This window comes from Lagopus muta, chromosome 5 (assembly GCF_023343835.1).
Source record: "Lagopus muta isolate bLagMut1 chromosome 5, bLagMut1 primary, whole genome shotgun sequence".
Classification (NCBI taxonomy): Eukaryota; Metazoa; Chordata; class Aves; order Galliformes; family Phasianidae; genus Lagopus; species Lagopus muta.
Window position 1 is genome coordinate 126715 of NC_064437.1, and position 16920 is coordinate 143634.

A 16920-nucleotide genomic window follows, 5' to 3' on the forward strand; every position below is an offset into this window, starting at 1 on the left:
ATGCAGTTGTTGGCTCTCGAGTATCAGCAACTTATGTTGTCAACACTGTGGATAGATGCAGTGTTAGGATGCATGTTAACTTCATCACATGGTAAAAGGGACACCCTCCAATTTCTTAAGCTTGAGGAAAAACAACTTTGATCCTGACTACTGAAACCAGGTAGTTGTTTTGGTGAGTTACTGCTAATGCCTGCACACAATTGAGTAAATGGGGGTGTATGGAAGATGTTCTTCAAAGATTGTTGTTAACAACCCTTATGTATAGATTTTATTTTTAATAAGGACATGATTTTATGTTGTTTCATTTTAAATGCAGGTGAACCAAGGAAATTTGACCCAAAGTTCAGAGGACCTATTCATAACAGGTAAATATCTTAAGTCATTCTGTTTTATTCTGTTAGTTTTGCAGTGAGCAAGGGAAAAAAAATTGATTGATAAAACATATGAATTTGATACTGAAGTTCCCTAATCCAAAAGGCTTCCCACACTTACGTGCGTGCTTTTAAGTTCTTTCAATGTGAATGCCAGTTTTGTGAACTTTACATCGTTTGTATCGAATCATGCAATCATAGAAAGGCTTAGATTGGGCTAGTCCTTAAAGATCATCTAGTTCCAAACCCCCTGGCAGAGTTGCCAGTCACCAGCTCAGGCTGCCCAGAGTCCCATCCATGGCCTTGAGCACCTGGGATGGAGCACCCACAGCTCTGGGCAGCCATACCAGTGCCCCATCAGCTCTGGGTTAAGAGCTTCCTCCTCACAAATGGCGTAAGTCTCCCTTCTTTAAGTTTAGAGCCATTCCCCCTTGTCCTATTACTATGAGACCAAGTAAAAAGTCACTTCCCTCATGTTTATAAACTCCCTTGGAGTTTATAATGTGTTGGAAGTTTATAAAGTTTGTAAAGTACTGGAAGGCTGCAATGAGGTCTCCCCAGATCCACCTCTTCTCCAGACTGAACACTTCCAACTCTCTGTCTGTCTCCATGGGAGAGGTACTGCAGCCTCTGAGCATCCCATGGCCTCCTCAGGACCTGCTCCCATAGCCCCATCTTGTGCTGGGGGCCCCAGATCTGGACACAGTACTCCGGATGGAGCCTCGCAGGGGCAGAGTTGAGAGGGTGTATCTGTGGCACAGGGCTCAGAAGTGGTTGATCTTTAGAGGTCCCAAACCATTCTGTGCTGTGGCTTGCTGTTAGTAATGCACAGTTGCTGTGACGATGACTGCACTTTCAGGTATGTATGTGCTGTTTTAATTGTACATTCTACATTCTACAGCAGCTTCTTAAGAGCAAAGTAAAGTAAAAACTGACCCGTAACTGGTATACGACATATGTTAAGTGCATTTTTAATGTCTGGTGAGACAGTGTTCTTGGAAACAGTTCACTAAACACTGAAGGTGTTGCTCCACTGTACAGTATGCCATCTGGCACTGATTCCTAAAATGTTGCTTAGAGAGCTTACTTTGCAGTAAGGTGCACCTGGGTTCAGATTCAACTTATTGCTGCTGCAAGATCCCCAAATGACTTGTCTAACCACGTGGAGTCATCAGTGCACTCAGCGCAGTACATGAACCCCTGAAGCAGTTTTAGACTTTTTTAAGACAATTAATGTTTCTTTTTACTTTCCTTTTCCCAATTAAGTAAAATAAAGTAAATAAGGATGTATGGGAACTGCTGAGTCACGGCCTGAACCTCTGATTGATCACCTGAGGCGAGCCATGAGTCAGCCAGAGGAGCACAGGTGAAGGCAATTCAGCTGTGCTGCTGGAAGGGGTGGAGCCTGGCTCCCCCCCCTCCTAGACCTATTGAAGAGCTGGCTGCCAAGGGGGAAGGATCTCTTCTGGAGATCCCTCCTTCTGCTGTCTTGTGGTGAGCCCAGTGTAAGGGTAAGCCTTCCATTTATTCTCTCTTGTTATCATAGTCCACTTTGCCGAACTCTCTTGTTTATTTTGTGATTGTAACATCTTGATATCCATCAATTATACATAAGGATCAGCTAGTTTTGATGAATGAAATGCTTTCTCAGAATATATATTCCCGAGAGTTGAAGAGGAGAAAAATAATCTTCTGCACTGAATTTGCTTCTGACTTTGAGATTTCTGTAGGAGGAGAGGCATTAGAGTGTGTAACCCCCAGACAGCTTGGCACCACACAATCACTCACTCACTTCCCACAGCAAGGCAGAAGAGAGAATCTGACAGCTAGAAGTTGAGAACTTGTGGTTTGAGATGAAAACAGTTTGTTAAGTACTGCAAAAGCTGCACGCGCACACAAGACAAAACAAAGGCATTGGTAACATCCTCTTTTCCTTCCTCCCCCTTTTTCACTGCATCAAACAGTGTAGGATGTCTGTATGGGAACTGCTGAGTCATGGCCTGAACCTCTGATTAATCACCTGAGGTGAGCCATGAGTCAGCCAGAGGAGCACAGGTGAAGGCAATTCACCTGTGCTGCCGGAAGGGGTGGAGCCAGGCTGCACCCCTCCTGGACCTATTTAAGAGCTGGCTACCAGAGGGGAAGGATCTCTTCTGGAGATCCCCTCTTTTGGTGTCTTCTGGTGAGCTCAACCCAAGGGTAAGCTCTTCCACTTATTCTCTTTTTGTGATCGTTGTCTGCTTTGCCTTACTCTCTTGATTATATTGCGATTATAGCACCTTGATATCTATTGATTATACACAATTATATTGTGGTTATAACATCTTGGTTATACAGATGTCCCTTTCATCAGTTGGGGACAGTGGCCCCTGCTCATTTCTTGTGTGCCTCCGGCCTCATCTGTAGCAGACCCTGAGAAGCTGAGGTGTCTTTGATTCTTTAAGCACTACTCATCAGCAGCCAAAGCATCTACATGCTCTCATTGCAATTTTTCACCGTAAATCTGAAACGCAACATCATACAGACCTCTATGGCTTAAATATCCCAGCCAAATCCAGGACAACTAGGTGTGTATGGTGTGGGTGCGGATAAACCTATCTTTGCTTTCAGCTGATAAAATAAATTGAGCTGCTCTTAACCTTACTGCCAACTTTCTGTAATCAGGGACTAAGTTTCTCTTCAGTTTTGAAAATGAAGAGGGATATCAAGAGGGGCAGGCTGCAAGCTGTGTATGTCAGTGATGGAAGGTGCATGGAGAACAGTTACATCCTATCCTAGTGGCTGCTGAAGTTAATGTACTTTTCAAGGTACGGTGGAGTATAAATGTTCACAATTTGTTGAGCACCAAATGATCCTCCAAACCGCTAAAGATCTGAAAACCTGAGGAACAGAAAGCGAAGTCTTACTCTGCAAGGAGAAACACTTATATGGACTGCACTGATTTTTCTTTCTGAAGAGAACAGAGCTGTTGCCAGTGGTTGAAGTACTGAGCAGTGGGGTTAATAGGAGTGTTCAGTGAGGCAGTACGTATGGTACATTGCTGGTACCATAATTCTGAAGGGTTTGTGTGTGAAGTTTGGTTATATTTCATGCAAACATTTTATTAAAATGGAATTAATGCAGTGGCTGTGAGGGAGGCAACTGTCTCCCTCTACTCTGCCCTCACGAGGCCCCATTTGGAGCACTATGTCAGATTCCAGATCTGGGGCCCCCAGCACATTTAAGACATGCTGGGAACTGTACAAGAGTTTGTGTCCTATAAATGTTCTGTGAAGAACAGAACGTCCTGCATTCTGGTTGTTTATGGATACTTGTTCATGATGGGTCTGCAAAACTTCAAAGTAAGATCCAGCACAAACAAATGTAACTGTTAATTGTATTTAGTTATCGTAAAATGAGACCTCTGAGAAATACACTTGAAGAGATTTTTGAGACACTATAAGTTGTAATTAGAATATTTATGGTGGCTCATTTCTCCTGAGATTTCTTCTGTTAAATCTTCCGTCTCTTAAAAATTTCTCTTATGGGGTGAGAGCCAAGCTTCAACAGAGTGTCTGAACAAGGCAGTTGTCCTTCATTAGATAACTGTTATACTGACCCTGAATCTGTACCGGCTTTGCCTTACTGCACGTTTATTTCGGTGAGATGGTGAAACTATCTCCCTAGAGATACAGGATTTTTCATTTATTTTCCACACCTGAAAACACTTCCAAAGCTCTGCAGTTGTTTCAAATGTCAGCTCCTTTATACTACAGAATAATGGTTATTTATAAGAGGAGAACATAGATTGGAAAATGGAAAGAATGATAGACACTAAAAATTACTGTTTTTCATTGGAGATTGCATTATGAGATTTCATGCTCAGGCTTCAGCTTGCATTCTCTCGGCTCCTTGCATAGACTTGCAAGGAGAGCTGAACACTGCTGTGTTTATGAAGGCAATCCTTTACTTTCACTTTATAATGAAGCACGCATTACACTTTCTGGAGTGACTGTTGCTCAGTCTTATATCATGGAAAACTGGAATACAACTTTGATCAGGTCAGTACAGAAGCCATTTATTACTACCAGAGGAGAACGGAGAGCAGCAGCCTCTGCAGACAGAACTTGCCCAGGCAGAGTAGCTGCCAAGTTTGCATACCTTTAGCCTATCCATAATGCTCGTCACCAAAACTGTGCCAAGCAGTAAGTTGTCAGTAACAGAGATCGAAGTATTTCAGATGAGGGAGATGAAGATAGTATATCCTTCTGTGAATAATGTGCTTCTTTGCTAATGAAATAACGTAGACTCATGAGACAGAAATCGCAAATACTTCTTAATGAGTGAGACCTGCAGAGTCTTATGAGAAATGAACTGGTATGCTGCTGCTTGTCTTCAGAAGCAAAGGCTTGTGATGTTAGCTTGTGAAGGAGAAAATTGCTCACCAGAACCTGTTGTCTCCGTAAATGCATGCTTGCCTTTCTCCTACCCTCTTAGGAGTTCATGTTTCCTATTAATTACTTTGTTGGAATGCCTCTCATCAAGGTCCGACACTGGAGAAAAATGTGTGTTAGTCCACATCTCTATTTCTCTGCCTGCACAAGCTGAATAGATATTCAGTGTAGGATGAGTTGAGTTGGATACTTGCGTCTTAGTTTTCAGTCCAGAGAATGCTGTTCTTTGCTTGTCTGCAAATGGAGATACGCCTCTCCACAAGTCTTTTTTTCTCCTTCTGTAGAGCTTATTTTGATTGCACTAGGTGAGGTCAAGCAGCTGGATAAGAATTTCCTGCACGGATTGGATAGTTGCAGATGGGCTGTATTTCTTAGTTTCACTGTTGTTTTTCCGTTCATAACCTGCTTATAATACAGGTAAGCTGTATTGAGTCATCATCTCAAGACATTGTTTCTAAAACTTGATACCAGTTTTAAAGGACACACTGAGGATGTTTATGAGCGTCTTGCAGTGAAAGCAGGACCTTAGCATCTCAAATGTGACTTAGTGGAAGACTTCAGAAAACAGTAAGTGCAGATGCAGCTATGTTTATGTGGTATATTCAGATGTGGGAAGAGTGGGACATTCAATGTTTTCAAAGCATTGTATTAGACCCCTTATTTTTAAACAGTGTTCCTTTCTGTTCCTAGGCATTGTACAGATGTTATTTGCTGTGTAATCTTCATAGTTGTCATTCTGGGTTACATTGCATTAGGAATTGTAGGTAAGTACACACAGGTATAGTATACAGTAGTGCATTCTCATGCCAATGATGAGCAACTCTGAATACTTTTAACTGGCATGTCGTTCTGCTTATACCTACATAAAGCTTTCAGATCAATAAACACTGCCTTGCCTAGAATCAAATTGTGAATTAACATTCAGTGTCTGCCATAATTAGAGAGAAGTTCAAAAAGATGTGTTTACTGATGAAATGTTTGAAACTTTGAAATGAAATGTGTCCAAAAACAAAGATGATTTGATAATTTTACAATCATAGTAACTGTTGTGGAAAAATCCTTTCATTTGCCATTAATCTGACAGCAAAAGTTAGAACTGAATACTTTGATATTTAAGAGGGTTTTGTTCTGAAGATTAATTACCAAAAGAACGTATGTGAGCAGTGAGTAGTGATAACTTCATTTAGTTTGGGATCCAGAGTTACTTGCGTGTCAGAACATTTATTAATCCACAATAATCCTTTTGCGTGAGAGAATTGCATAACTGCATGTGTGCCTGAACTTTTTCAGTTTACTTGTAAACATCATTTTAGCTCTGCCTTAGATTTAAGAAAAGCCGTTAGTTTTCTTCGCTATTCTGTATTATCATTTTCTGTTCAGTACAGAGAAGAGGTTGCACAGTCTTAATTCTTGGGGACATTGAAAACTGTTTGGATATGGTCCTAGGCAACCTGTTCTAGGTGTCTGTGCTGTTGTCCTCTTTCTGTCTGATTGATTCTTCATTGATGTTCTGCTCTGCCCTTCTGTCAGGATTCAAACACAAAGCCAAAACTGAAGGGGCTGGACTCAGATCAGAGGAACATTTGTTGTTTTCTTGAAGGTACAAATGCTTTAGTGGCTGATGGCCTGCTTTTGTGCAGACAGGCGATGTTCTGGAGTGCTTGTATCTGGACAAACAGAAAGGAAACGCTGGAAGTCTCTAGCTGAATCGTGTTCTTGTGCTATGAAGTCTTGGCTTCCTGAAGATGATCAGTGGCCTCTTTTTACACTTCTTTAGCAACCTGATTTTAGAAGTTTAGCTCAGGGTATTGATATGGAAGTATGTTCTACATATTTCACTTCCAGATGATACTTCAAAAAATGAAGTTTCTGTTACTTAAATTGCAGATCAGCAGTTAGTAGTTAGTAATTCAAAGACCAGTCATTGGCTAGTCATAAAAGGAATTTAGTCAGATCTGCAGACTGTAGCTTAGAAATGATGATACTAGTGCATGGTGTGCACTTCATTCTCAGCCGGAAATAACAACGCGGGTGAAAATGGCTTGAAAAAGAAGGCTCGTTTTAAATTGGAGGAAGGAAGTTCAAGATAAACTTCTTTTCCCATTCAGGCCTATGGTACATATGAGCTATGTATATGTGTAAGTTGCCAGGTACGGACCTAATAACTGAAAAATGGGATAATTACCAAGTGAGAGAACAGGAAATATTTTGATTTAAATAGTGTGCTTTTGTTTACATTCCTATTGCGAGTGGAGTCCATTGGATTCAGTCACAACTGGTGTATTTCTGTCATGCTTGGGTAATCCCATGGATTCCAGTACCGCTGCAGTTGTTTGTGAACACTCTGATCTGTCTGCTTAGTCAACTCCCTGTTTCTCTGTGGCTGTAAGCCAACAGAACTTTTGCAGTACTTCCTCTTTCACCTTTTGAAAACTATTGTTTTTTAAAGTCTGTTACTTCAGATTTTGGATCCAACTCAGATATGTTTGCCCTGAAGATAAAAAGTGAACTGACTTCCTTTGTTACTGATTTATCTGTATTGTAGTTCAGTTTGTTTGTTTTGTGTTGTTGCTTTTTATTAGGAAATATACAAACCAGTGTCCTTCAGTAGCCATCAACAAAAATTGAAACTGTTTGTGAGAGGTGAATTTCAACTATTACCATTACTGCTGTTTCCTTGACTATAATGTTAAAATATTTGTATATTTGCAGCTTGGGTACATGGCGATCCCAGGAAAGTGATTTATCCAACTGACAGCTATGGGCAGTTCTGTGGTCAGAAGGACACCTTCAATGAGTGAGTACTAAACCTGAACGCCTGTCTTTATGACTTGTGCACTATGAATAAAAAATGAGGTTTCACATCCTCTGCCTGCAAGTGGTTCTTGAGCAAAGTTGAAGAGACATCAACACTTGACGTCCTCTTACTGCATGTATTCCAAATAAAGTTCAGAACTAGATTAGTTGCTCAGAGGAAATCTAAACACAGATTATTACTGTAGAGCAGTTGTCATCATTCAGAGAACATTTTTAGTTAAGTATAAACGTAAATAAGGTTGCATCACTGATAGCATTGGAAGTGACTAGCTGGCACATCTTCTAACAGCAAAGTCTAGGGAAGCTCTTCTATCCATCTTGGGGCAGCAGTAGTCTCTAGAGCATTGCAGTTTCTTGGTTTCCCTCTGTATGAAACAAATGCCATAAAAGAAAACGCAGTAAAGCTCCTATTTTCTTCTGCTGGTTATCCAGTGTATGTAGAGGGGAGACGGCGTGGTCAGGCAGCTGTAGCCATACCTTTCTTGGGGATATCAGCCCCCAAGTGCTCTATTTACTTATCTTGTTTTCCTAGTATTTTATATTTGGACTTTTGAGAATTCAGATGTCACATAATTGTTTTCTCTGAAAATCTAAGAGTGTCTAATGAAAAAAGAATTAATAAATATTTTTACTGTTTCCCTTTCAAAAAGTAATCGTTTGGTAGCTTTTGTGCCCTTGCTGACTACATGAGGTTGGAAATTGTGCAGGAATCTAAACAAGAGCTAGTATTTGCTGCTGCTTTATTTTCGCATTTAATTTTCTGGGGCAAAAAACGGTGAACCCACTGCCCAAAGGACAGTTCAGAGGAAGGGAGAAGGGGGCAGAGGAAGAGCTAATGCTTACTCTCAAACTCTTTACAGGGGAAGCAGGCTAGGCTCTGTAAGAAGACAAAATCTGTTCCACTCTCTGACTGTGCTTCCCGACAGCAGCTATTGGCAAGGCCTTAGGAGTCCTCTTTCTCTGTGAAGAGTTGTAATGCTGTGTGTTCCATGGCGCTGCGCACACTCACCTGCTGTTCACCCACTCCTCCATTTGCCTCCTATTTGGCACTGGCCAATAGGTTCGGGGATCAGAGACACACAGCATCTGCTCATTGAGTGTGACACGTAGGCAGATCATTCTGTCTGATTCTTGTCACCCACTCGCATTCTTGATTTCTCTTTGTCACACAAGTCTTCAGTTATTTCTTACAACGTAATTTCCAATTTGTGTGTAGAAGTGTCCCTGTCATTGCCAGGGAATAATACAGCCACTGAGGATGCATTTTGGCATTCATTTGCCATTGAGGAGGTTTTTTACCAAAAAATTTAGTCAAAAGGTACATAATAAAATTCACTGTACAGGCAGAATTGTTCATGGCAACATTAGCATTAGGGCCTGCCAGAAGGCACCTCTAAACAAATCCCTCTGGTCAGAAAAAGTGCAGGTATGGAATGTGCTTGTATGTCCTAAATGGATACCGTGTACAGTGAGAAAGGCTAACTCACAGTGATGATTTTCCAAAGTCCCTGGAGACTTAATGAGATTATGTTGTTATGAGAATCACTTGTAGTTCACTTTGTGCCTCCCTGTAAGCCATCCATTAATCTCCATGTAATCTCTAAGCCTGTTTGCCTTCTACAGGACATACTTGTAATCATGGAATACGATACAGTTTCTCTATAAAGGACACAGATTTATTCTTGTGTTAGCTACATGTGTAGTCTTTATTTTCTGCTCTAATATCAGCGAGTGAGTGTGCTAAGACATGAGGAAAAAAATATTGGGAATCTACCTGTTGAAGAAAGGTGACATTTAAGTCCAAAATTTTATATTTTTTATTTGAAGAAGTAGCAGTTAATGAATTGTATTTGCCAGTATGAGTTTTTTGTAAAACAGCACGTAGTAGAACATACCCCAGTGAAAAGAAATGTGCATTCTAAAATATCAGGCAGTTGAGCTTGAAAATGAATATATGAAAATGAAATGTAATTGTTATATATACAGGGGAATGTAATGGTCTTGAAGATCTAGCCAGACTAAGCAGCTGGTGGAATCCCAGTGCTAATCAGAGTACGTGTCCTGCACTGGGATGCTCGAGAGCTACGACAGTAGCAGCCTGGCTACTCCAAGAGCACTTTGGTTTTGGCTTAACCATCCTCCTCCCAGGGCAGAACTCACTTGTGTTACTGCGGTGTGTCAGTGCTGTGCCAGTTGCACGAGCTCAGGGCTGCTGTGCTGTCTTCTCTTGTGCAGCCCAGGCCATGGGATACGTGCTCTGTTGTGTCCGTGGGGGCACCGAGCAGTCCTGGCATGGCTGGCTGACTTTGAAGTCATATAGATAGGGCAGGACTTCTGGTATGCCATCCTCCCTGGAGATAGCTGATAATTATTTTGAGATAGAAAATTTTACCAGCACGCTTTGATCATTTTGAACAGTAGGTGTTTAAATCTGGCGATCTTGGAGTCATCAGTTCTCAAGAAATCCAAATAGAGGAGGCCCCCAGTGCGGGACCTTAGGGCCCCGATTTCCAGGAGCTGTGGGATGATGGGCACAAACCCCTTAGACTGCTCTTTATCGATACCATGGGAGAGCTGGGATTGTAAGATGACATGATCATTCTGCTTCCTGGCTCGCTGCTTTCAGTTTCCATCCATGAAAAGCTTATGATTTTGGTGCCACCTTCTGATCAGCAAAATAATCAGATTTTACAATGTACATTTTGTTGATAGTAATTTTGTATGCAGTACTCAGCATGTTCAGTGCAAGCAAAGGGGCTGCAGTGTTTTGCAGGTGTTTTACTAGATAGCTTTGCATTTCTTAGGGGCACAGTTGAGACACCATGTAACAGTGCCGAGGATTTAAACCCTTGCTGTGGAAGAACTGCTCAAAGTTAGTATTCTTTAGAACAAAAACTGGTTTAAAGGATATGTTGTTGTAGAACATTCAGTATCTGTGATATTTTTTTTCTTGTTTGTATTAAGACTTTAAAATAATAGAATTAAAATACCAATGCATGCTGTGAATTTTGATGTGGTAGGATATGCAAGCACCTATACTTATAACGTTAATTATCTTATGTCCACTCCTGTAGGAACAAGAGCATTTTGTTTTACTTTAACATTCTGAAATGTGCCAGTCCGGTAGTGTTAATTAACCTGCAGTGCCCTACAACACAGGTGAGTGAAATACAGAGATATTTTCTCTGCCTTGTAGACTTAGTGCTTAAGAACTAGATGTGCATTTGTTTGGATTTTAAAAGTACTGTTCATCTCCAGCTAAATACCATACAGTTGTTTTATAGATTACATACATAGCATAAAGTATCTGTGTTCCGTTATGATCAGAGAAAATAAATGGAAACGTATCAGATTGTGTATTTTAGGTCAGAGTTGAAAAAAAAGTCTAGTTTAATACAGCAGTTTGTTACTCATTAATTGATTGCAGGCAGCTGTCCAGTACTAATAAGTGTATACAAACAATCATTTTAATTGACAGCTAGGGTTTTCCAAACTGGGCATGTACATGGCAGTGTGTATATCCCCAGTGGCAGCAGTTTCTGGGTGTGGTTGGATTTTATGGCACTTTCAAAATTGAAGAAAGCTTGTTTCAGACTAATGCCAAAATCTGAGATCTCCCTTATCTGTGCTGCAACTGATTGTGAAGCTGTGCAATAACTCCAGTTCCTGAACTCATGTGGATTAAAGTTACCCTTCTGATCTTCTGTACGTGAGGCCATTTTATTGTCTGGTTTGCTGAGCAATTGTGCAAACAGTGATGTCAGTTCATCTTGGAAAGCAACAGATTATGGCCTGAGGTGGGTCAGAGGAGTTTGGGGCAGGACTGCTCTGATCCACCCTTGCTACCAGAGTATTTGTTCTGTGTAAATAATCAGACGATAGTTTGGTCTCAGTCATCTTGAGAATGTTTGGTGAAATATAGTCTTACTTTGGATGAGAGCTGCTTTTTGGTGACCAGTTTACTGATTCTAGATGTCAACTGTCCATTTATTTCACTGTCTTTGAAAAGTGGTTCCCGTTCCAACTTGTGCTTTCTCCCGATTCCTATTCTTGCCAGATCTGTCTCACCTATTTGCTGTGACTGCACAGATTATTTGACACAGCTGATGTGATGAAAATCTCTGGGAAGGGAGAGCAGGAGTCGTAATTCTGTTCAGTTGCTGATAGAATGGAAACTTCATCAGCAGCAGATTTGTTTCTGGAATTTCCACCTACTCACACTCAAGACACAGAAACTGTTGCCCTGCAGTCCTTGGACTTTATTATTGCAACAGTTCAGGCTGCTCACAAATACTGAGATCATTGTGAGGGATTTGACTGGTACTGTGTTCAAGCTGGCAGTGGTCGTGGATCAAGAAAGATGAAACAGTTTGTTGAACCAGAGTTTGGGGGAGGGTGTGTAGTTACTTTATTTGAGACATCTCCAAAACTGAGTATGTTTTTAAATCCTGTTTGCTGCTGCAGAGGTTTAATTCCCTGTTTTTGGTTTGTTTGCTTGTTTGTGAAAATGCTGAATAGACTTTAGTTTGACAGTGCCTCTTTTAAACTGCAAATAAGATCTTTAATTCCTGCTCCTTTCATGTCAAATTAGTTTGAGTGAAAAACAAGAACCACCATGTAAAGAGGCTCAGTTTTAAAGTAAGACTGCGCGTTTACAAACTTGCTATTGCAGCTCACTGGGATCCACAGATAACACCGCTCTCAGACATGGTTTGGGTTTTGCATGGTGCTGTTTGGAGCTAGGGATTGGACTTAGTGATCCCTGGGGATCCCTTCCAACTTGAGATATTCTATGTATGCATTTTTCTTTTTTTTGCAGCTTTGTGTCTCAAAGTGCCCAGACAGGTTTGCAACCTACATTGATGTTCAAGCTTCCTACAGATACAGGCCAGATCAGTGGAATTACTTCAGGCAGTACTGCAAACCTGGTTTTAACAATCCTCGCAAGGTGTGTATGTATCGAAAGGTGATGGCATGCATTCATTCTTCAGGCAATGTGCCTGATTTTACTGAACTATATTAGAGCTTTAGATTATTCCAGTGTCACCGTATTAGGAGCATTTCCATGTATAAGGTTGGGCACTGGTTTACTCACGGCTTAGATCTTTTGTGCACACCGAGTTCCCTCTTTCAGTGATTGCTGTCTGCTTACAAAGATATCTGCAGCTACCCGTGTGCATGCAGGACTGTGGCAGGCAGTGTTCTCCTGTACTCAGGTGCACCACAGCAGTAGAGCAGAGTATCTCAACCAAGTTCTTAATGCTACTTAGTCTATTTTGTAGCTAGAAAAATTGATCTGTCTTTAACAAAATTTATTTTGCATTGAATGGTGCTGTAGGTGTTTCTCTCATCTTTAAAACACTTTGCAAATCAACTCAGTTAATTGTGTTAAATTCTTACTCCTCCTGAAGAGAAAAAAGCAAGAGGAGTTAAGGAACAATTTGTCAGTCACCTCTGACCCAGATGCAGACCCAACGTGAGAAGGTTTTTTATTTTTAATTTTTTTAATAGAAAAAGCAGTAAGAACAGTCTTTTCCAAAATCACATTGACAGTACGGATTCTCACAACATTAATAATTCTTGTAGCTCCACCAGTCAAATTCAGGGAGGAGGCTACAAATCCCATTTTGGGACATTTTTTCAGACTGGGTGAGAAATTGGAGGCATTTTGTTATTCTGCTGTGTATTCAGCATTCCTATTTTTCCCCTTTTTAGTCTGTTGCTCAAGTCCTACGTGATGAAGATTGTCCTTCGATGATCATTCCAAGCAGGCCTTGTGAGTGGTTCTACTTCTTACACGTATCTTAGATGATTTTTAGTATTCACAGTAAAGCACAGCTCCGATCTGAAGAATGTTTTGTGGCAAGGTCTCTAGGAGCTGTTACCTGTTAGTGACTGCCAATCATTTGTGAAGTCTAAAAGTATAAAGATGGTTTTTTTCTAACTGCTGTCTGTGCTCCGGTCAAGCTGAGCATTTTCTTCCTCATGAATCACCACTAATACTGAAAAAATTTACAATTCAAGTTAAGCACATGGGCAAGCAGCCCCATTGGCTCCAAGAAAACACCGTGAATGCACAAAGGATCATGTGGACAGCTGTTAAAGTTCAGAGGGTACTTGAGCCTGATTACAGTGCAGCTCAATTTTCACTTGTAATGCTGGCTCTGTAAGGAATAGAGATCAGTAATAAAGAGGCCTGAAGACATTTTTGTCTCTATGGCTAGCAGGTATTTCTGATAGACCTCAGAGTTGGTCTCAGCTGCAGGAGTGGAGTACCAAGAGTATCTGCCACTGCACGAAAATGAGAAACTGCTGTTTGCTTTTTCATGTAGACGTTGTGCAAACCAGGGGCAGGTGTTTAATAAAAAAAAAAAAAAAAACACACAAAAAAAACACAGATTCACTTAGGAAAAGGTTAAGAATTCTTACAAAAAATTGATATAGTGACCCAAAAGTCAGAGAAGTGATTTGTAGAGATAGTATCTTCTATCAAACTACATTATGCAGCAAAGATTCCAGAGGGAGGAAGAGGGGCGTATTGATTATACTCTCAGAATATTTGGTAGGACAGATATTCCAGACTGAATATTGAACCCTGGTCTCATTCTGTGTTGGAACCAGATAAGGATAGCACAGAATTGTTACATAAAAAACGGATGTGTAGGAGGAGTGATCTGCTTTCCTTTTCCAAATGAAAATCTGAACATTTTGCAGGAAAAAGCCGGGCAACAAAGCAAAGCATGTGCCTATCTCTCCTTTTTATTCTGATTTACAACTCACCCCTCCTTTCATCTAACAAATTGTTTCTGTATTTATTTTCCATTGCCTCTTCTCCCAGAATGTCTAGTGACAGTAACTGCTGTTGCAGTTTCCATATGAGGCACTGATGCTTGCTGTTATGTTTTGGTTTGGGTCTCAATACCATTAGTGACCAGTTTTGTTGAATCTGTCCCTGCAGACTGGTTTGATTATTGCCACGTAAGTGACGTATTTCAGACATTGCAGTTTTTGTAAGCTGCTGAGATACTGGCAGAGTAATTCTGCATTTTTTACAAAATTTGCAACTACTACAAACACTACTGTTGTTTTTTGATAGCACCTAGAATCTCCTGTTGAAAGCAATACTTCCGTTATGCCTGAACTTGTGCAAACGTAGGACAAGATGTCCCAGAGTAGAAAAAATATCATATTGTATATACTGACTCTTCCAAAATCTTTCAAAGCCAACATAACAATAGATCATAAAGTGAAAAACAACGGACATAATAAAATTGAAACAATTTAAATATGGTAGAATTTGTTGCATCTGCTTTTAGAGGATGAAAGTGAAGCTTGTCATGAAATGTGATGTGTATGCTTTGTTTTGGTATTTTGAATAGTTCTCAAGAGATGCTTCCCAGACTTCTCCACAAAGAATGGTGTCTTAACTGTGGCAAACCAGACTACATTCAAAGATGGAAGAGGGAAAACAAGAAATGTAACTGATCTCAGGGAAGCTGCAAAGTAGGTTCTACCATTCTTTACTGCTCATTTGTTGCCTGGTCATCTTCAGCCTAAATTATTTCACAATCTCAGAATGCAAGATTTGCTAATGGATGGTCTCTTTGTGCCTGAGCAACTGCACAGTTCCAGCACGGGAAACTAACACCGTGGAATACAGAAATGAGCAGGGAAGTAAAAGTTTTAGTTTGATTGTCTCAAAGTAATTGTCAGCTTTTAAATAATTCTTATGTTTTGGTTGGTTGGTTTGTTTGTTTTTCCCTAGCAAAAGAAATAAAGGAAAGCATTAAAGAAAGTTGAAGAAGGCTAAAAATGAAACCCTAATGTGCTGTGCTATTTCCTGTGCTTAGCCTTTCTGCTGACATGGACTGTTCTAGTGCTATAGGCATTTCATCTCATAAGAGTACTCCTGTTTTTAATATGTGCCTAATGGTCAAAAAGTGATGTATGATAACATTGCAGGTAGACTCTCCTGGAGTCACAAGTGATGTCTTTTAGTACATGCTTAACAATACATGATTTTCTTGTGACATAATAAGCAATTATGACTAGTAATAATTAGCACTTACTGAGCTTTTAAAATAAAGCTGTATCACGAGATGTGTAGACTTTTTTTCTGAATTTTTTGTAGGTTTTTTAAACTTAGAATCTTCTTTGACATACCTAAGATTGATGTTGGCTTGCTTACAGAACTGAAGCTGAGTAATAGTCATATAGTCATATGATTAGCAACGATATTTCAGATCTGTTTACTGGAGGCTATCCGTTGTTTGAATCAATTCTGCTTGTCTGCCCAAAGCAACCTTTTCTTGGGTTTGTCTTTTCTCAGCGGTATCAACAATGTCCTGGATGCAAGATCAGTTGGAATGAAAGTTTTTGAAGACTATGCCATTTCTTGGTATTGGATATTAATGTAAGATTTTAATGAGTGATTGTAAATTTTCCAAAGCCACTTGGGAGTGTGAAGAAATGAAAGAGTAGATCATGGATGTGTTTGTTGCCAATTCTACATTTAAACTCAAGGAGCAACGGTAACTTCTTTCATCACATTATAGCAATGTGATGATTTTGGACATGAGGGAAGGACAGCACAGCACACATGCTGTGGCTGTTGACATGGTTTAGTAGGAGCTATTGGGAATAGGTGAACGGTTGGACTGGGTGATCTTTTAGGTCTTTTCCAACCTTAGTGATTCTATGATTCTATGCGTAGAATGTCAGTTGATTTGGAATCAGCTTTTGTTATCCTACCAGGAAAAACAGGGGGGGACATCTTGTGTTGCAAGAACTGTGTGGTAATTTCAAAACTGAAACTCTTAAAGATTTTCAAAACAATTATGCTTGCTAAGTGTCAATATGAGAGAGGGAGAGAGAAAGAACTATTTGTGAGTTCTTGCTCACAGTATATGGCCACGTCTATTATAAATCTGCTAGTGCCAATGCAACAGGTGCAGCAAAACCAAGAACAAAAAGTATTGAACAGCATTAGCTTTATCTTGCAATTCATACTCACTGATCAATAAAAATAGCACCGAAACAAAAGTGGGTGTTTTGTCTGAAGCAAAAGTGTCAGTAAATGTGCATTCTTAGCCTGTTTATGCTATTTTTGAAGGACTTGGGTCTGTCAAAACAAGAGCTAAATTTTTTCCCTAAGCACATATTACTCAAACCTAAATGAAAATCCTCTTGTAAAACAATAAATACATAAACTTTGGCTAATGAACTGCATGTGAAGAACAACTGAGAAACATAAATTATCAGCTTTTAAAGATTTTTCACCACTGGTGGGAGGACAGCTT

The 16920-nt window shown here is 40.2% G+C and overlaps 1 protein-coding gene across 1 annotated transcript in view; it reads left to right on the top strand.

The window, feature by feature from the left end:
- Positions 1-16920, top strand: part of SLC44A5 (solute carrier family 44 member 5) — a 58574-nt gene that overhangs the window by 19202 nt on the left and 22452 nt on the right. The window contains exons 2-9 of the mRNA XM_048947066.1: positions 317-365; positions 5495-5568; positions 7517-7601; positions 10696-10780; positions 12441-12569; positions 13337-13397; positions 15001-15124; positions 15951-16034. Coding sequence (XP_048803023.1) covers positions 317-365; positions 5495-5568; positions 7517-7601; positions 10696-10780; positions 12441-12569; positions 13337-13397; positions 15001-15124; positions 15951-16034 — 691 coding nt within the window. The remainder of the gene's footprint in view (positions 1-316; positions 366-5494; positions 5569-7516; positions 7602-10695; positions 10781-12440; positions 12570-13336; positions 13398-15000; positions 15125-15950; positions 16035-16920) is intronic.